The 21490-nt window shown below is 38.8% G+C and overlaps 1 protein-coding gene across 1 annotated transcript in view; it reads left to right on the top strand.

Annotated features, from left to right (window-relative positions):
• PCCA (propionyl-CoA carboxylase subunit alpha) overlaps nt 1-21490 on the top strand; it is a 309664-nt gene that overhangs the window by 83701 nt on the left and 204473 nt on the right. Inside the window, exon 9 of the mRNA XM_056329081.1 lies at nt 15362-15493. Coding sequence (XP_056185056.1) covers nt 15362-15493 — 132 coding nt within the window. The remainder of the gene's footprint in view (nt 1-15361; nt 15494-21490) is intronic.

A 21490-nucleotide genomic window follows, 5' to 3' on the forward strand; every position in this document is an offset into this window, starting at 1 on the left:
GCAAGCTTAAAAGTAATCCAGAAAGAGAAGTTAATGCTAGCACCAGAAAAATTCAATGGACTAGGTGTGAAAAATTAAAAGCCTGGAGATCAGGACCCCACTCTTTTGTGGCAAAATATGCACTAGATCAACTTAGTCATTGTGGTACAACACTTCTAGCCATTGGCAATTAAATTCCCTATTCATTCCCTCTTTGGCTGAGCCCATCAGAACAAACCTCTTGCTGCAAGTGGTTGTTAGCAGGTGACCACAAGGATGTTGAAGGGACTTTGAGGCTGTAAAATTGGGCTTTCAGGAGTTATAGCATGTTGGGGTTAGAGTTGTTGCTCTGGCATCCTCTGTGCGTGTGCACTGGGATGCAGTTCTCAGTTACTGATGTAGTTTCTCCTTGCCTCGTTGCCTCCCTTCTTGGGTGCAGGAGGTAGGTGGTGAGCAGGGTGGCAGATTCTGAAAAGGTATGTTTAAAGCAATTTGTTTCAATCTGGGATGTGTCCATTACAGAAGTCCTATACAATGTTGATGGGTGTGAAAAAAGCAGGATAAGAAACTTTGTTTATGTATTTGGTGCTCCGGATAAAGTTACAAAGCCACTTTCTGTAAATGTAGCCTTTTGTATATACCTGTGGTTGCTTTTTCACTGCTGTTCTCTCAGAGTATGTTCTGGCTTTAGTTTTAAGGATTTTTTTTTCTGTAGCTTTGAGGAATATCATCTAGTCGTGCATATTTTTCAACATTCAATTCACAAGTGAAAATCCTGTTTGCTAAAAATTTCAAAGTAATTCTATCCCAGCAGATAAATTAGAGGTTGGACTTCTGGAATTTTTTGCATGTCACCATTTTCACATAACTTCACTGAAATACCCAGCAAAACTTTTGCTATTTTAGTACTGTGGTTTTATCTACCATCTTAAGTACTCCTGACTCATTGAGTTTGCAAGGGGGGGGAGGGTTGGGGGGGTGGGAAATAAAATTGGATAGTTGACTAGTGTCTGCTTATGCAAGTTTCTGTCCCCCCTTGCCATCCTCGTTTCTGTGGGGACCTTTTAAAAGAAAGATGTCAACTTTTCAGAAAGATTTTAGGTCCTTATCCTGCAACTGTTTAAGCATGCTTAATTTCAAACACATGCTTATTTACAGGATCCAGATTTGTTTGTTTAATTACTTTACAGCAGGAGTGAAGACTGTCCAACTCTTGGGCCCATCTGTTGGAAGAGAGGAACTTGGTTGTGTATGTTCCAAAAAGCTGTTCCACCCATAACCACTAGACAAAACTTACCTTTCAGATCCAGGGGTGGTGGTATTAAGGGATACCTGATAGATACTTTTGTCACGGTACCTTATCTTGAGCTCAGAATGGTTGTGGTTCACAGGGTGCTGGGCCACAAGGGGATTTTATGGATTGCTTCATTGTAAGTGTCTGTAAATTCTCTAGTACTACATATTGATACATATTATTGACTTGTTTTATTTATGACACTGAAATAGTAAGAAGTTGTTAGTCCAAAACTGTAGCATTGAGTGTTGTTATACCACTAGTACGTCACATTTTGTTCAATAGTTTTAAATATGCCCAATTTCACTCACTCTAGCCAAGAAGTATAGTTTACGCATACTTTTAAAATAGTTTGAAACTTTCATAATATGTAGTGGTGTTTATGATCATATGTAGTTCTTTGTTTTTATTATTAAACTGAAGGCAAAGGACCAAATCTGCTTGCTTGATCTGTGCGAGAATATGTGAGATTAAGAACAGGGCTAATTTGTATATACAAGTCTCGTTACTTAAAAGTTATTAAAATTTGGAGTAATTTTTTCTGTTAAGTTTGCCTACAAAAGTACCTGAGCCTTTTTTTCTAAATTGTATGTGAACATCCACATTTAAGAGGACAACACAGTCACACACATCTCTGCCCGTAATACCTAATGTAAACTTCAGGTAAGTGGAGGGAGAGCCTGTGTATGTTGACTGTTGGAACATACAGAAAACCCTCGAATTTTCTTAGAACACTTTCCAAAGGGGAAAAAAAATCAAATCCATTTTTCATTTACTTAAATGCAGCATATTGGACTTCTCTCAGTGGGCAGCTGTGAGAGCTAGTTATCTTTTATTACAGGGTAATTAGTCCACAGTTTTCTCCAAGGAACTGTGTGTAAGGTTTAAATAAGAACATCTTCTATTAGTAATACTACATGTATCCTTTTACAAATAAATGGTGCAGGTGATGACAGTAGTGCTTAACAGAATTCTGTGAATAGGTATCTCTTACTATGGCTGGCTGTGTTGTCTGATGATGTTATCCCATATGTACTAGTACTCGCTGAACTGATGGGAGGGCATCACAGGGATTCTACTTTACCATCCTCCCTCCCTCAGACTGTAGTTGCTTCTCCCAAGTGCTTCCATACCAGTGCTGGTGTAGGGAATTCCCTCTTGTCCCTGCTTGCCCCCAGCTGTGTCTTCCCAGCAGTGTGCTGTATCCTGTGGTGGCTTCCTAATACAATCGGATGAGCTTGTGTTTTGGAGATGGGAACCTTTGGATGGGATTTCTTTTGTTTTAAAACAATAATTCCATTGATCTAACAGATATTGCTTTTGTCTGCAAAACTAAAGGAGCAGCATACTTTAGTACAGATGTAGAAATACATGGCTAGAGACAGCAGCACCACCAGTAAAGAAGAAATATCAGTATGGCAAAGGCGTTGCTTTCTCTTAAAGAAACAAATGTTGTGAGATTCGGTAGGAAGATCCATATCCCTTTATCTCAGACAGTCTAAGAGGGTCTGGTCTTGTTTTTTAACAAGGGTTGTGCCAAGTTCTCTATACTGTTGGTTGCTGTAACACTTCTCACTTTGCGAGAGATAGTAATCTTCAGGATGTTCTTCACTTAGGGTTATAGAGTATATGAGTTTGAAAGTGATCTCCAGAGACCTAGTCCTTCTCTCAAACCAGGATCAACTGCAACTGGTTGCTTAGGGCCATATCTAGTTGGTTCTGGAATATCTCCAAGGATGGAGACTCCACAGCCTCTCTGGGCTACACATTCCTGTGCTGGACCACTTTTTCCCAGTATCCCTTGCAGTTATAGGTTGCAGCCACCTCATGTGTCAGTCATCACCATTGCCATGGCAGTACCTCTGTAACCCTGGCTTCTTGCCTGTTAGGGACTCTCTGCCACGGGTATCTCCAACCACAAATGTAATTTTCAGTCATCTTGCCTTGTTCAGTCCCGCCTGTACCTTTTTCTGAATGCTTTTCATCTGTGTACCCCATTTTATGTCTGGTGACAGTGTATTTGTTGACAGTTTTTACTGCTGTTACTGTCTCTTTTAGGGACTGTCCCTCAAAATCCTCTAAGCACCCCTTGCCCCTTCAGCTGCTTTTAGCTGATATGGTTCCCGAACTGATGGCTGCACAGCTACATGGATGCTGTTTGCAGTGTGAGAGGCAGGAGTAATTGAGACCTGGGGTGGAGGTACTGTACTTTGGGGTCACTAGTCTGTGACAGGTTACTATGACCTATGGAATAGCATCCTGTGCTTGGCGTTTTATAATGGCTTTAATCTTGAGGAATTTTTGCCCTAGTCCTGTCCTTCATTTACTTGTATGGTTGTTTTTAGTAGCTGCAGGGTTAGTATACGCTGGCTTTGGTAGAGGACAGCGTGTTGGTTCAGTGAATGAAACCTGGTTGGCGGAGCGGGGGCAACGAACTAAACGGCAAACCAGACCCAACAAACAGGTGTGTGCACATGCACTTTTTTGTTGCTAATATGATTGATTTACTGCTTGTTTAGCTCTTCACTAATGTTTATTAATGTGATCAACAGGTTTATATTTATTTATGAATAAATATGCCTATTTCTCATATGATGTTGTTTTTTGAATGTCAGAAATTAAATCTAGTGCTGTTTAATGGCTCTCTTCTTGTCGGGAAAGTAACTCTCGTTTACTAACAAGATGCAGATGCTTCCAGTTTTCAGAAGTGAACTTGCTGGTCTGCTCTGCATGTTGTAGTATAGTTTTTGGCATCTTTATAAACTCTGAAGGTCTTGCTTATCGGATGTTTGAGGATGGCTAAATCTACTGAAGAAACACCACCTTGTCCTGATATTATCGATGGCAGCTATTTGGCAGGAAGTAAATTAGTAGCCTTTATGTGAGGACAGGGAGGATCCTAAAACTACATCAGCCAGCTAAGAAAAGGGAGCTAGCTGTGGGTGGGTAGAATGGAGCTACCCATGTTAGAATTTGGTCAGGGCAGTGGGCTTAACAGTCTTGTTTTTATGAAGGGCATTGCTTCTTCAATGCCTTTTTTCTTTGTTACAGTGTTTGAGAAATGACCCTTTTCAATGTAGTTGTGTGCTTTGCTCAACTCTGTTTCTCAGTATGCAGAGTGGCTATTAGGAAGATGATTCTAGGGTCACTTAGCTTCCCTGGCTATCCAAACCAGGGGTACTGATGTTTAAAATGTCAGTAAATTCAGGGTGGCATGAGCTTGGGCAGTCACCTTAAGTTTTAATTTGGTCTCTGAATGTGCAGCATTAATATAATGATGGTCACCTAACTCTGAAAGCATTATAGAATGTCTGGAAAAATACCAGACTTTTTTTTTTTTCTTTCCCCCAGAGTGTGAATTTTTTCTCTCCAAGTTCTGATTTATTATTAAGTTTTTTTTGCAGTCATACAAGTAATATCCTTTGGCTGCAAGCTCAATGTGTCTTAATAACGCAGTGCTAATTTTTCATTACTTGTTCACTTCTAAATGTATTCTTATGTCTCATCTCTGCCACCCCCCCCACCCCCCCAAAAAAAAACAACAAACCCCAAACAACAACCACAAGCTGAGGCATTGCAGGTGCACTTACAAATCAGGCTAAATGCTTTGTGTTCTATATTCCTTTGCTGAGCTTCGTAGAATCTTCAGGACAGGAGAAATAGTATGGCTGTATTAAAAAAAAAAAAAAAAAGTCTTGTGCCCATGCCTTTTCTTAATCTGCTCTAACATTCAGGTTTTTGAACTGTTTATGTTATTCCCTTTGTCTTCCCTACCAAACTTTGTTTGATATGGAAAATTTTGTATGTCATGAATTCGGGTCCTTGGTATGTGGGGTATTGGTTTGGCTAGAAGGATGCTTCCCGTGTTGCTCCCTCTCATCGATCTGTCCTGCTTTTTCTCGATGAGCGTCTGGTTTTCATTTAGAGTGATGTATATTTTGTGTTAAATGTCTCATTGAGTGTTCTCCACCAAGCTGAAGACTTTTTCCAGACTGAAAGCCGAATGGCTTAGAAAATAAAGTGCTGCTAACTTTCTCTACTGAATTCAGCACAGTAATTGCAAGTGAGTGCTTTTTTCTACTCCAAACAAATTAAAAATGCTATGTAGGTTGAATCCTAATTTCAAAAAAAATGTTGTCAGTTAGGAGATGGAATACTCTTGAAGAATAAGTTGTACTTAATTGTATTCTGAAATAAAGTAGCTTAATAGTGTTGTTTGGCTCTTTGTCTGTGGTTCAAATTTATTCTTCAGTTGGTAAGATGGAGTACTACGTAGCACATCAAGCAAGGAATCTTTCTTACCTTCCTAATGTTCAAGATGACTTTGTGCAACACTGGCACATTACATTTTAGACTTAAGAGTTTGTATTAATGATTAAACAAATGCTGCTTTGTACACCAGGCAAAATCTTGTGTGGTCATGCAACCAATAGAACTTTTTTGTGTTGCATGAAAAATGAAATGGTCTTTGTGAGGCTAGATGATTGAGAAGTCTAAGATTATACTTGTTAGTGTTTGCCATTTCCTTTGTGCATACCTGATTTTGTCTCTTTATCTTCGTGTAATCAGCAGCTATATCCATTTCCAGGATCTAATTGAACGTAATGAAGAAAGAGGTTGGGCTGTTAAGCTTCCACATTCTCTGCTCTTTGTGCTGCTCTTGGTGCTAAAAAGAGATGAGTTAACATAAACCTGAGTAGGCTGTTTAACCTTCTTTCTCTTCTGGAAATGTAGATGCAATAACATTTGCAGCTGAAAAGGCTCATTCGCAGTTTCTAATGTTTAAGGATGCAAATGAAGCATTTTGTCTTTTCTGTCGCCTGGAGGTGTTAAGCAAGGAAACAGAAAGAGGTTTCTAGGATTAGTTCCACAGATTTCTTTTATCATGTAAAAATCAAGGGTGGTTTCAATGCCATGAAGTGAAGAAAAACAATATGGAAACCATCCAGGGAAAATTCTTGAGTTTGGTTTATTTCTCCCTAAATTTTCTGGCTATTTGTTACTACTTATAATACTCAACTTTTTGCAACACATCAGGGCTAAGTTCCTGTGTGTTGGGTGGTGTGTGCGTGTGAATGTTTTACAGGTGATGAAGCAATTCATCGTCGACAGTGGCATGTCATACAAACTGTATGTTCAAGTTTAGTTTGTATTTGAGAAATGCTGAAAACTTGCATAACTCAATATTGCATTTGGCTTTTGGACAAAGATGTAAAATAATATATAGACCATATAAGGCTTTAAACTGTTTCAAAGTGAAATTATCAAGTAGAACTTCAGCTTGGTGATCAGATCTAAAGTGAAAACTTGTAAGAATAGTTCCCCAGAGGTGGTACTTGTTCTTCTCACAGTGTCTTGTAGCTTTAAGTCCTTGGAAAAAGCTGTTTCTGTGCTTCTTTTCACTTGCAAAGATATGACCTGGAGGCTGAATAGCATTCCTCCCCCCACTTAGAAGTGTAATATACACTATGAAATGTTTGGTTAATGAGGCTTTTTTATTTTAAAATGCAGAACTAAATCAATGAAAGCACACTTACCCTTTGTACATATAATCTATTATAGTATGAGTTCACAGCTTCTGTCTTGTTCAGGAGGATGCCTACAGATTAGCCTGATTCTTAAAGTTTTGACTTTGTAAACTTATCACTTCTGTGGAATTAAGGGGGAGATGACTTCATTCAATAAAACAAAAGTTTATTTAAAAGTTATTTGCTGTGCAGCATTTGTGCTTAAGGTGATGCTGACCATCTAATTTATTCTGACTACTCTCTGGTTATGCAGGAGGTCACACACCTTTTCTGAGGTGCGTGCGTTTTTGGGACAGTGGAGTTAAATAGCCTTAGATTGTGTTTATACTGGGTCAGCAACTGTGCCTTTTGTTTAAGCTGAACTGCAGAGTCCTCTTACAGATCGATTTCTCTCTTCCCACCTCCAATATTTGAATATACATCAATATGCCTCTCTCTCTCTCTGATACATAGATATATGCTGTTCCTGCATTCTTTTAGTATTCCTTCCTATTAAGGAAGGCATATTTGGGGCCTGTATAAGGCCTGCTTTTATTTGGTCCTTCAGAAGTGTCCAGTCACACTGGTATCTGGTTAATGTATTTTCATGGCTCTGCATAGTTTAAACTATACTTTGGAGATCAGCGTGAACAGGTTCACACCAGGATTAAATAATTGGGTAATATTTCTTAGAATAATGGCTTAAAAGGAGTTTGTTAACACATCTCCCTCCCCATGCCAAAGGTTTAACATAGAAACAGGCTGTGTTGGTTTATTTCCGGGTAAATTAAGTGTATTCTAGTTTTCTCTTTTTTGTGGTATTGCTGCCCAGCAGTCATCTTTTTTCTTACTTAAGGTAATGGTTGTGAAAATGCTTTAGTGTTCTTTAAATTGTTTTAAGAAGTGAGACAAACTTCTTGCAGCTGTGTTCAGTTTCAGGTAAGGCTTTTTTTATTCTGCTAGCTTTTCTTTTTTCTAAAGAAGCACTTCCAATGTATCAGTTTCTCTTATAGTATATTTGAGACACAGGGTACAGATATTTAAAATGGCACAGTATAGTGTCACAGGTGGTGACATAGCTCATTTGGTGGGTCTGGCCTCTGAAGCACAGTGTGTTTTGGAGCCAAGTAACAGTAAGTTTTTATTTCAAAGTTGAACTTGGAACAAGCGATGAGGTTTGGCAGGCTGGGCAGCACAGTTCTGCACCACTGCCTCTTTCCTCTAGCAAGTTGCATCTGGCTCTGTCACTTTTCCAGTTGCCAATTAACCTTTTACATCCGAGGCTAGTTGTTATCACAGTCTACCTGCCTGCTGCTTATGCAACTCAAGGTGATTGTAACCCAATCTTTCCCAAACCCTCACACAAAACAAAAGCCAGATTTCCAGAAACAACTACAGTAGCCAAAGACAGGTGTAGTTAAAGTAGATGCTACAACCCTTCTCCCTCTAGCATATTTATCCATCTGCTTATACCGCATATGGTATTCACTTAAGAGATGCTGTGCTGTTCTGTTGTAAGCCTGTACAGAAGGCTGTAGTTTGCTTTTCTTCAGCATGGGTCATTTTTTTAAAATACTTGTTCTAATGAAGGATGCTACTGTACTTCTAAGTGTTGTCTTTTTTCTCTTGTGTGTGTATATAAATGTGTGTGTATTCTTTTGGCTTCAAAAGTTTTGCTTATTTCATTCTAAACAAGACTGGAAGAACTCTTATTTGCTGAACTGCTGGAGAGTTACTACCTTTGGTGTAACATGACAATGCCTAGGCATGTTGCTGTTTTAAGCCTTTTCCAGCTTTAAAATAAGTCTGCACAGAATGAACTTCTCTATTTGTTAGTACCAAATTTACTGGTTGATGCCTGGGCAGATCATTGGCTGCTCCTCTGTATGTTCTTTATTCTGACTTTTCAGAATAGCAGCAACAGGGCCCAATTGTTTGAAGTGGTAAGTTGTTTCTGTGCATCTAGCAGAATATCTACCACATTCTGTTGTAGAATGTTTTACCAGTTCGGTATGTCCTAGGTTGAGTGGATGCTTCTTATAATACATTCTTAGAGTGTATTTCCTGGGGGGATTTCTTCCCAGTGTTGAATGGACAGTTCCTGTATTGTGAGGTGATGTTACGTCCCCACCTCTTTCAACAGATGTCAGTGTGCCTGGTATTTTTTCTGGTAGGACTCCTGAATCTCGTTTGCTTTTGGATATTTCATCTGGCCACTTCAGCTGGATTTTTTTCGGTTCTGCTTGGTTATTTTCTAGGTTGTTCAAACCCCAGTTAGACCTTGCTTTTGCTGCCAGCTCTGCTTGTCAGTCCTGCATTTAGATCATGTGACTTGGAGACTTTTTAGCTCAGCTAGCTATTCCAGTCATCCTTGAGCTGTACTGATTATCTGCTCTGCTTTGTGTGTGGCTGCAGACAGCTGCATGTACAGGTCTATTTCTTTCTTGTGGGCTGTAGATGAGAGACCTTATTTGTGGAAGATTCCAATTTTTCTGGAACTCTGATACTGTTTGTGATTACCAGTCTACTTCTGCCCCTTCCCTTCCCCATTGGATCTGCCTCTTTGACTGCCTCTGTGTCAAGAGGGCAGAAAAATTAAGGCAGACATTCCCCAGTACAGTGGTGAATGAATTCGTCAACTGCATGTAAGTATTTCCTGGAAACCTTTTCCAGATTTTCCTGTAAAGAAAACTTGAGGGTTGGGACAAAAACCCTTGGAAAACCAGACCTGTAACAGTTTCTACTGGAGTTCTTATCTGTGGACCTTCCTTCATAACCTCATTCACCAATAAGTTCTTAAGTGTGGCAAGTTGTTAGCCACACATGCTGATTTTGCTGTTATCTCACTGCAACAGAATCTTGCTTCTGCTTCTCTTCTGCCTCTGAGTTGTTCCACTACTTGACAGCACATGTCGGAGAGCTGGTTCAAGCAATGGCTTTGATCCTTCAAACTTCAACTATTCTGTGGTTCAAACAGAGCTCCTCAGAAAAGCAACAACATGCTTTCTTTTAAAACAAACCTTAAAACAGAAATGCAGACTCGAACACGAAAGCAGGCTGATATGGCAGCTTGCAGACCCCCTGCCCGCTGCACACCTGAGAGTTTGAGGATATTCCTTCACCCAAAAGAAGGTTCTTGTTCCCAGTTGTGTGATTCAGCAACTTATGTGGTCCTTCCTTCAGTGCCCATTAAGATTCTCTGTCTAGCTAGTTTTAATTCATGAAAGCAATGGAAAACACTCACAAATACCCCGTAGGCTATCATCTGCCATGTTGGTCAGCTAGGTCAACTGAGGAGTGCCAGAGCCTGCCTTAGAGAAAGGAGGGAAATAAAACTGTGGAAAGGGATGTGCAGGAGAGGAAGAAGAGAGAACGGGGGAAAAGCAACTAGGTTGGCTCAGGTACTTCTCTGGTCACTTAATAACACTGCAGGCTCTAAGCCTACCCAGTCAGTGGTGCTGGAGTTAAGCTCTTTTGTCCTGAGTAAATTACTGTTACTGTCTTCCAATAAGTAGCACCCTGAGTTTGGGTAATCTTGAAGACGTCATATTTAAGTCTTGAGTTTGAGAACATATGATTCAATGTCTGTATGCAACAGATCATTTGGGTTCTTCTGTAAACTTCATCAGCTTGTTTAAAACCAGCTCTTTGTTTACATAGGGAAGTTTATTTTCAATAAGGTAGAGCAGCCACAATTGCTCCTGAAATCTCTCCATCCTTCTCAGCCATTTCTTCTTCGGAGATGGGAAACGTTTTCCTGCAACTAGCCATTTTGGGTACCAGGGACTGAAGGAGCACAAAGCCTGCATTATTGCTGTTGCTTCTGTGTGGTAAGGTAATTATAGGGGCTTTTGCACCTGGAAGCAGCTGGGCACTTGGAGTGTGTTTTGCCACATCAGCATGCTGTGAGTGGAAGAATGCCCTGACGGAATGATCTGGAAAGAGAAAATACAAGATTCTTGATAGCTGTGTTTTTGTACATGGTGTATCTCCTTGTTGGTTGGAGCTGCTTCTGTTAAGCTGGTGTTACGTGCAGATTCAAATACCTTGGCTTAAGCGAGGACACAAAAAAGTGTGTTAAATTGTACAGTACTAATGTGTAAAAGACAGAGGAAAAGTTTTAGTATCACTTGTTTTGTCTAAAGCTGGGTTGGAACTGCTCAGTCATTTCCTGCATGCTCTGGGAAGCCTGGCAGTGAGTTGGCTTGTTTGCCACATATTCATAAGCCCACAGAAGAGTATATGTTGCCAAAGGAGCTAGCGTGTATAAAACTTCATTATGCAGTTTTCCCTCTGTCATGCTTTCTGTCTTCAGTCCTGCTTATGCTGTCACTGAGGCTGAATCCACTACTGACTGTGTAACACGGTAATTGTGAATCTCTGCATTCATAATTTCCAGGAAGAGATGCAAAAGAATCTCCTCTTCTAGGATCAGTCTCTTCAGCTACCTCAGGTCCATAAGAGTTTGTCAGATAGACGGGTCCTTTCCAAACTTTGGGAGTATGGCAATTCAACACTAGCATAGGTCTGTTTGGGCCCACTCTGTTCCCAGAGCAGTCAGACATGGTTGACAAGACATGTAAAGCTCAACCACAGACTTCCCAGACGAATTTTCCAAATCTTATCTTTGCTTGTCCTACTTCAGTGTTGTTTAGTTTTTGCTATATTTGGGGTCCTCTATTCCCTGAGGGTAGAATAAGGTTTTAGTCTGGCTTAAAAAAAAACGCACCAAAAACCAAAACAAAACCAAGGGGAATTACCTGCTTGTGATTCTTACAGTACTAAAATTAAACCAATTTATTGCTGCTTTCAAAAACAGGGCTGTTGAGAAAAACTCTTCAATATCTACTACTTAGACAAAGAAAGAACTAACTTTCTTGGCATAGAATATATTCTGACATTGTTTTTTTATAAAATATTCAGTATTGTTTGTGCCTTTGCATATGCAAAGTAGAGCAGTGAATACACAGGTATGTTTCTAAAGAAAATGCTGGTGCATGTTTATGGTGAAGCATGATATGTTTCCTTCAGCCAGATAATTAGTCTTCAAGGCTGGAGCAGCTGCTGAATGTGTGGAGCAGTAAGAGAACTTTTGGAAGAACTTGTTTGAAATGGAGTGTGTAAGCTTGTGTCTGTATAGTAGAGGTTCTAGTGCTTGCTGCTATGCTGGCAAATCTGTGTGGACTGTCATCAGGCACGGGAAGTTACTCTGTCACAGTTTCACCACTTCTGTGTGTTATATAAAGTAAGGATGCTAATGGGTGAGTGCTGATAAGTCTTTGTGGGAGCCGAAGATGTTATTGCTACTTTCTTTCTTGTGGTCTGTTTTTAGTGTCAGGCAGTAGAGTTTGAACAGGTCATTTAGTACATTACATGTGAGTATTGTCAATGGAGAAGCTGGGGCACTTTTCTGGTGATGAGTTGAGAAACTTTGGCAGAGGTCTTGAGCAAACATCTTTGAGTGATGGGTTCTTAAATTATTGTGGCAAAACTTGCAAGAGTTTGTTTGGTAGTGCCTTAAGCTGACAGTCTTTTTTGTAAGCTTAGACAAAGTTAGTTGCAAGTCATGTCAGAGAATACACGCCTTTTTTGTGCAAGAGATGATTTGACATACTGGAAACTGGAAACCAATAGATCTCCCTTGGTTTGCTACCTTATTTTTGATTTATGGATGTTGCAACATGCCGAGTTATATGGTTTCAGGAATTGTGTGATATCACATGGATGGAGTTAAACTATTTTGTTTCACATTTTGTTGCTGGGAAATTACTAAATGTGGCGACTACCCTAGCTGACTAACTGTATAGGGGAATAGCTGGTGGTAATAAGCTGCTGTTTGTTCACAATTAAAGAGCAGTTCTGTGTGAGATACAAAGATTCAGAGCAGTTAAAGCCAAGAGGTACATGGGTAGACAAGTGCAGTTTGCAAATTCTGGACATTAAAAATATACATGGAAAAAAGACAAAGATGTAGGTTGCACCATGTGATATTTGCATTAATTTGAATCTGCTGCACATCTAGTAGTTAATTTTTAAGAAGTAGTATTGCTTGTACCCACATGGAATATTGCAGCTCTGTAAGATTCATGTATCAAGTATACTGGATGCAGCAGATTAGTTTCTTGAAATGACCTGGAGTGTTCCTTCTCAGGTGGTTCATGAATCTCTCCTGAATGGTGCTGTTCCCTTCTTACCTAACTACCTGTTTGGACAGGAGCAGGGAGTGAACCGGGCACTTTGAAAGTCCATACCACAAGTCAGTGAGAGGAGACAGTAGGTCAAGCAAGATGTCCCCTACATGCCTTTCACTGGAAAGGCAGATGCTTGCTGATGCCATGAATGTAATTCCCATCCTCACCTGTAACCTCCAGTTCAAATGAAAGTTTTCTTATTTTCTGACAGAAGAAAGTCAGAGGAGGAAAAGAAATAATGTGAGAGCAGAGCGTTGGAGATAAATTGCAAGCTGGAAGTATTGGATGGTCTGTCAGGGCAGCAAAAGTTTTGGACCTGCTCTCTTGACCTCTGGGGATTGCATTGTTTTGATGGTAGACTTTGAGAAGAGAGTGGGGAGAGGAAGCAGCATGTGGTGAGGTTTTGAAGTAGTATTGATCAGGGTGCAGATGGCAATGTTATGGCTGAAACTGTAGAAACATGGTGTTTCCACACCACAGGGTCCACAGGGACAGTGTAATCTCCAATTGTCAAGTATGTAAGTGAACCATTTCCACGAAGCTTTTTGAGATTGGAATACAGTCTGAAGACAGCAGGAAACTCTGCCCTACCTCCAGTTGTATGCAGGCACCTATTTAAATCTCTCGTGTTAGGAGGAAATGAAATACCAGGTTTCAGGTTGTAATCTGCTGTTGTTTCTGAAAGTGTCAGCTCAAAACATTGTTACTGTGGTTTTCCATCTAAAAAATAATGAATTCCTTTAGCATCCAGATTATTTGACACTATAATATTAATAGATCTGCACCCCTGTGTTGGTCTTCCTATCCCCTCCTCCCTCCTATTGCAGTCTTCCCAACTTTGTGTTTGTAGACAGCTGTTCATCAAATCAGTATTACTGAGTTGCTGAGCTAATAAGCCTACTGTAGTAGAGAAGTGGGCTGAGATAAAAACCCAGATGGTTTGTTGTGAGTTGAAGCTAACAAGCCTTTGATCTAGCTGAACTGATGGCTCTGTGTTTTGTTTGGGTGTCTTTGCACTGAGCTTTCTAGTGTGTCTGTAATACTTACCCGATTCCTGTTAGCTGGCATGATAGGAAGTTGTCTATGCAGAGCTTCTGCTATGACACTCTTCCTGCTAGGAAGCTGCAGACAGTAAGAACGGTGACTCCCAAGCATGCTGGAAGCTCTCAGCCCTTACAAGACTGTGAATAGGAGTACATTGTTCCTCAACTTCAACATATTTTTCCTATGTCTGTTCTGTGGTCATGCACTACCATCTCAGAAACACACAAAGCTTCAGCAAATTACTTTTTATTGTTAAGTGACTAGATCTGTAACCTTAACATATGTAGCACAAGTGTATGTCAGAAAGACAAGATATTAAGACACAACTTCTGATACAAGAAATAGAATGTTTGCCATTGTGTTACTGTTGATATTAACTGCCCATTGGCTGGAAACAAGTTTTTTTGAAGCATTTTACAAGAGTCTTAGAATTGGGCCAAAAAATCTTCCACCAATGAAACAGTTGGAAAAATTGTGCAAGGCTAGTGTGCTTATTCTTATGACGTGTTTTTCCTATGGTACAAAAGATGTTAAGTTGCCTGAAACATGCATGTACTCATTGATACATCAGTAACTTCCAGTGAAACAGTTCTGATAGAACTGCCTTTAGCAGCTCAGTGTAGTGCTGACCCTGGAGAGGTTTGGAAAAAATGTCTGTGTAGTTGATCACTGAAGTCTATTGCTGGCATAGAGAAACAGGAGGAGGAAAAATGCAAATCAGTGTTCTACCTACATATTAAAGTATTAAAGTTGAAGTATTAAAGTATTTTATGTTAACCTATTTCCACATTAGTATTGGAAAAGAGAGTTGCCTGAAAGAATTGGGGAAACATTATTTTACTTATTGCCTTATTTTCAAGATCTTTAAGTTCATTGAGTAAGAGACTGCACTTTTAATTTTGATGTTTCATCAGGGTTTGGTTTTAGGAATGCATAATAGAATTTTCAACTGCATTACAGTTTAGCAAGCATATCTTTGTAAATCACTTGCAGCTATTTCAATGGTGAGTTAACTAGCCTCTGTTTTCTCAAGGGATATTTCTAACTTTCAAGCTGGAGTACTTCCACTTTCAGCTATTTTTCTTTGGCCTGGCTTTGATTTATACAAATGCTAATTATAGGGGCTTTGAATCTGTGTGTATACATAGTTTCACAAGGTCATACACATTTTTAATGAACTGGCTGAAATGCTGCTTATATATTGCTAGGTTGTTACATAAACAGATCAGTGTCTTCTAAGCATTTCATTAATTGGCTCAAAAAGAGAAAAAAAATTAATAGCAATACCTGTGTAAAGCTGATTTTTAATTTAGTCTCTTAAAGTTATAACTTAATTTTCTTTGCAGGCATCAGAAGGTGTCACCTTCATTGGACCTGACACACATGCTATTCAGGCTATGGGAGACAAGATTGAAAGCAAATTGTTAGCCAAGAATGCGAAGGTCAACACAATCCCTGGCTTTGATGGAGTAGTCAAGGTGAGAAATCATTTAATTATTGTCTGCCCACTGTAAGAACAGTGTCTGAATCAAAGTACACCTATTGAAGGTCTGATGCAGAATGTAATTATAATTTCAACATGTTTTTCAATAAGATGTAATTAAAAATGGGGTACAGATTTTTACTAGCAAGAGACCTTTGGAGAAGCTAAAGTCCTTCATAATAAATGGTGTATTAAGGACTAATTCTATGGAGTTCCTAAAAGCGTTGCTTTAAATTTAATGTGAAGGCAGGTAAATGTGTTAAAAATCAGGTGTGACTCCACTACACGTCTTTACATTTCTCAGGTGATTACTTCTTGTTTGCCAAGATCTCAACAACCCTAAGTTAATAGTGATGAAATTTCCATTTTATGGATGTTGGTGTAGGTTTCCATGTGTTGCAGAACTTGGGGTGAGGATGTGGGGAAGCTGGCGACTCTTTATCTGAATCTACAGCTACTGTTCTTCATGGGGTTTTAGAAGGACCAATTTCCAAGAGTTTTCTAAAAATATTTTGGTTGTTCCTTTATATTTTGTAAGGTAAAATAAAGTATGTTTTGGTTTTGATTTATTTTCTGTGGTAGTGATTAAGTATTGGGCTTTTACAAGCTTTCCTGTGTGTCTTCATATATAGTCTGTGTTAACGTAGGTAAATAAGCTTTTTTCCTTTAAAACCTTCATTGTATACACCTAAAAATTTGGTGTATTACAAAATGTTGACCTCCTGTGTTCAAATTTTTTGTTTGACATGTCAAGTTAGATTTTTCAAGTGAAATTTGAGTAAAACTTCAAGATGCATGAAAAAAAGTTTGTTTCAACAGCAGTGTAATGTAGCTTTAAACATTTAAACATAAAGGGAAAGCTTTTCAGGTTTTATTTATGACAGTTGATATTGGCTTGATCATCATATATCTTATTTACATGATGAAATAGGAAACATCAAGATAGTTGGGAACAACTGAATATATTGGTGGAATGCAGACAGTGTTCTAAGGAGCAACATATACCAGGGCAATGGTGTTCAGCATTGTGTCAGCCAAGTTGGATTTTAAGCTCTGTTAGAAGGAAAAAACCCAAACTTAACTAAATGAGAAAGATGAATAGAGTGCAGAGGGGCTAAGTCTCCACAAAATTACCTGTTCTGATGAGGATGCCTTGAGAACTTGGCTAGTGAGAGAGAACGATTAAATAATGAACTAGCTGAGGTCCAAACACACGAGATAATTCTTCAGTACTTGTGATGGAAATGCCTGTTGTGTGTAATATCTGGCAGTGGGATATGCTGCAACAGGTAAAGTGCAAAGACTTGTTTCTTTTCTGGAGGGCTCTGTAAGAGTGTTAGGCTGGCATTTGTGGCAATAGTGAAGTCTGGCAGTGATAAGTTGAGCGCAGCATTCTTTCAGGTTTATGTTGCATGTTTTAGCAGTCCTTGTGTATGTGGTCCTTTAGTGCTCATAAGATTTCACAGCAGCCAAGCTGTTGTGCATAAGATCCTCTGTTCTGTCTGATATTCTGTATATTATTCTAGAAATCCTGAAAATAAGTTCTAGAAGAACATCTAATTAGGAGATAACTTTGAATTAATCATCTAAAACCCATAAAACTTTTTCTAATGCAGAATCAAATACTCCAAATGCTGGGTTTATCAGAGTTTCAAGTTAAAATTTATGTAAGGATCTGTTACTCTGCTAATATAAAGAAACAAACCTGGCGAAGTAGGATAGTGGTTAATGAACAGATAGCCATATAACCAGTGAAACTGAGCTACTTACCTGCATGCACTTGCTTCTGAGACCTTTAGTTGCACTAGTGTTTGACAACTATCTGAAGTTCCTGACACAAAGTGAAAGAACATGAGTGTTCTGGTTGCCAGTTGGCTATATGCGACGATAGTTTTAACATCAAGTGAACTGGAATGTAGGATTGAGTTGACAACTCCAATCCTCAGCTGTTGAAAGGAGCTATGCAGTAGTTGCTTAATCCTGAAGTGTCCATATTGTATCAATTTCAAATACCTCAGCCTTGCACTAGTTCTGATTATTTGAAGTGTGTTGATGAAAAAGAGCAAGAGATTAAAAAAAACCCAGCAGTGTACCCACCAAATAAGAAAAAGGAGAGTCTACAGACATTGCCAGTGTTGCAGTTTCGATCAGAAAGGGAAGATGAAAATTTTGGGTTAACCAGTGCTGTAGTTACAAGTTCTAGGAAATAAAACTTCTGATAATTGATGTTCTCGTCCTTGCTATGGATCTAAATGTGTGCTTGTATTTGTCCTTTGATCTTCCTGTGATAATGTCTTTTGCTTGGATGAATACTCGAGTAATTAGGTCATACAGTATGCCTGATCTTTTGTTAGAGCTTGATGTAGTATTTTGACAATTCATACCAAGATGAGAAGGGCAAAGATGTGTGATACCAGGTGCAATCAGAAGAGAACACACAAGGAGTTGGAGACTGTATAGGATTTCTGCCATTCTTTGAGAGACCTGCTTTGGTCACAAGAGTTATGAAGCTTTCAAAGTCTTTTGAGGGCTCTTTTTCTTGAGAAACAAAATTTTTAAAGGTCTTAGGAAGCAGTTAAGGGTATGCTTGATACTTGAGTTGATTATAGAGGTGGCTTCATCTTTATAGTGGAGTCTAATAAAACTGGAAGGAAGCTGCATTCATGCCACTGACAATGCCAGAAGTTAAGAAAGATCAGTTACATGTATTCTTTGTGGATGAATAGTTAAAGTGGACATAGAGTAACAACTTCTAGTGCTTTGTTATTCAACTGGGGACTGCAATGAAAATCTTTGTTCTTGAAGGGTTGTCTTTGTCCAGCACTTGCTAAATAGTGCTGCAGATATGTAGGCCCTTCATGAATAAAGGGTGTTTTCCCCCTCTTACTTATGTTGCTTAGCACTTAACATATAGTAGGCGCTGGAGTTGCTAAGCTTTTGTAACAACATTTTGGAGAAGTTGCATGCGGAAGAATTCCCAGTGAGTAGAAATTAAATTAGAAATCTAAGAGAAGCAAGCCCTTCAACAGTATACTTAAGGACCTGGAAGGATTGAATGGGAGGATACTTGGCACGGTAGACACAACTAACTGTTCTCATATAGGCAAACGCTGTATCAAATATGAAACTGAGAATGGAAAGATGTGGAGAGGGTAGTTGGACGAATAGTAATTCTCATCCCTGGTTCAGTTTCTCAGTTGGCTGGGGCAAGGGTTATCCAGCCTACACATCTAAGGAACCTGAGTCTGGTGCTGTCAGCTAGAGAGCCAACAAAAGCATTCAAAGGTAGTTAATTTCAAAATCTGTAACTACAATTAGTTTCCTAAAATCTGATTGGGAGAGAGAGTGAGTGGCGAGTAGTCTTAATAAAAAGAATTAGTGTTGATCTGTGTAAGTAATGGCTAAAGTTAGAGCTGAGATGTCTGCAAATGAGTAAAGAGGAATTAGTGACAAGAAGAAAGTGGAGGATGAGTATAAGGAGGTGCCATGGTGAAAAAGTGGCAAAAAAATGGCAAGGGAAAAAAATTTTTTTTTTTTACATAATTTCACCACCTGCAGCCAGTTTGGTTTTATGGGTAGTAGAACACAGCTGGATGTAGACCCAGAAGATAAACATCTCTGGGTGTCTACTAAGTTTCACTGATGTCAGTAGACGTGTTGAAGGTTTTCAGCTAGGCTGTGAATTTACGGTTAAGTTTCAGGTATCTGTTTTGGCTGTACTCTTGCGTTTGGGGTATTGACATCAGTATTAAATGACCACTATTGCTGGAGAAGTTGTTGGAGACTAGACGTGAACAGGAGGTTCTCTAACCCCAACACCCTCAGCCATGAAAACTATTATGAAGTTCTTCATAATTAAGACAATGTTTTAAAGCTCTAGGATTCTCTTAAACACTTTGTCCTGGCATTCCTCTACATTAGATTAGTTTTACTTTTTTGTCTCCACCTGCTGGTACCTGGCGAAGAGGCATGACCATGAAATTAGGAGGTTAGACATGCTTATGCTAAATGAGTATTTTTATGAAAACGCTATGACATAATGCTATAACTCTTACGATTTTTATAAACTTGTACCATTACTTGAACGCTTTTATTTGTACAATAAAAGGTGGTGCTAAAATCATATATTTCTTTACAGTCTCCAGTTTAATTTGGGAAAACGGTAGTGTAGCTAATGTGTTTTTTGGAGGAAACAGCAGTAAATCAGTGAGGACTTTTGCTTTTAAATGATTCAAAATGCTTTTAGTACCGGTGTGGTTGTGCACACATTGGACTTGTGTGTTATGCAGTGTCATAGCATTCAGTTTTTTTGTCCTCCCCATGGCAAATGTTGTGTATCTACCATAAGCTGTTTGCACCACAAATCTAAAATAACTGTCCTAACTTTTTGAGTACTCAAACTGCAGCTATATTTCTGTAATTTGCAGGTGAAATGCATAATACTAAAACATACTTTCTTAAGGGGAAAAGATCAAAAGACTTAGAAGAGATTTCAGTGTGTCTGTTGCTTATTAATTTTTGTTTATTAGTTTTTTAAAAAGCACAGCACATTTTTGTTTTCTATTTCAGAAATGCTCACTGAGGGATAAAGAACTGTAGGATAAGTTCTTTATTGTAGGATATATTATTCTTCACTGTAGGATAAGAACCTACGCGTAGGTTTTTTTTTTTTTTTTTTTTAATCGTAACTTTGGGTTCTTATGTATCAGAACTGTAAAAGAAGCAGATGTTGAAACAGTGTAAATTGATAACTGTGCTGGGCAGATGACTTCAGTCTGCTCAAGCCAGAATTGAGACAATTAGTGCTGCTGATATGATGCCGCTTATTACTTAAAGTTGTTGTAGTATGTAGGTATAAAAATACAGTGGCAGTGAAAAGTTCCCCTCTAATGATTTGCAGCTTGTCTTCCTGTGGACTGCAGCGTATCAGTTAGCCACTTGTTTGCAGGTAACTAAGTAAAAAAAAAAAAATTCCCTGTTTTCTTCCCCCCTCTTAATTCTGTTTTGCAAATATATGAGTAAATTTGCAAGAGAAAAGAAATGTAAAAGTTTCCTTCTCGACTATAATCGTGGCTCTTCATCAGTCATCACTCTTCCTGCATTTTGTTCAAGAGGCTCTAATTGTCTGCATTTGGCAGGTTTAACACTTCCTGACAGAGAGGCTATTAAGGGGAAGTATTCTCGCATAACTGTCACAGGCAGGAACAAAGAACCTTCAAACTCAATGTGTGGAAACCACTAACATTCTTAAATGACCCTTTTCATGCATTTTATCCCTTTAAGCTAAAATTTGGAGGGTGCAGGGTCATGGAAAGCAGCAAGGTGTAATAAAACAGTAAACCCTGATTTTTCTTTTTTTTTTTTTTTTTGGAGGAGGGGTTTCTAGATTTATCTCTTGACTTAAAAACAATTGTTATTTGGAAAAATCTCATTAACAGATGTGACTGGAGTAAAAAGACTTAAAACTGATGTTGCTTTCAGGACTGCTTTGAACTTAACAAGCACCGATTTGTGGAGCAGACTAGCTAATGAAAGGAAATTAAATTTTCTGACAACTTCCCCTGCCAGCCCCCTTATTCTTCATGGGGCTGTTACTAGGTACTGAAGACTTTTAAAGAGGATTTTGTTTTATTATCGGACATAAATGAACCAGGTATGAACATTTCTTATGTGTGGTGGTTTTTTTTTTTGGTTTTTTTTTTTTTTTTTTTTAGGTTCTGACCTGGGTGCTTTTAAAATGGATTGTCTTGAAAGCTTTAAAAAGATCAGGTTTCATTTTAATGTTCATAAGTCAGCCCCCATAGTTTCAGACACACTTAGCAGCTGGTGATTTCCAGACATTACTGCCTTCCATACAAATTCTTTAACGCATGTCATGGAATAGTATAAATATTAGCAAATTTGGATGGAATTTTCAAACTTAACCTGCTCCACTGGAATTTAGCCCTTTTGCTTTCTAATGGCTATCAGTAGAAGATATCAGAATTAACTA

This window comes from Falco biarmicus, chromosome 2, assembly GCF_023638135.1.
Source record: "Falco biarmicus isolate bFalBia1 chromosome 2, bFalBia1.pri, whole genome shotgun sequence".
Taxonomy (NCBI): domain Eukaryota; kingdom Metazoa; phylum Chordata; class Aves; order Falconiformes; family Falconidae; genus Falco; species Falco biarmicus.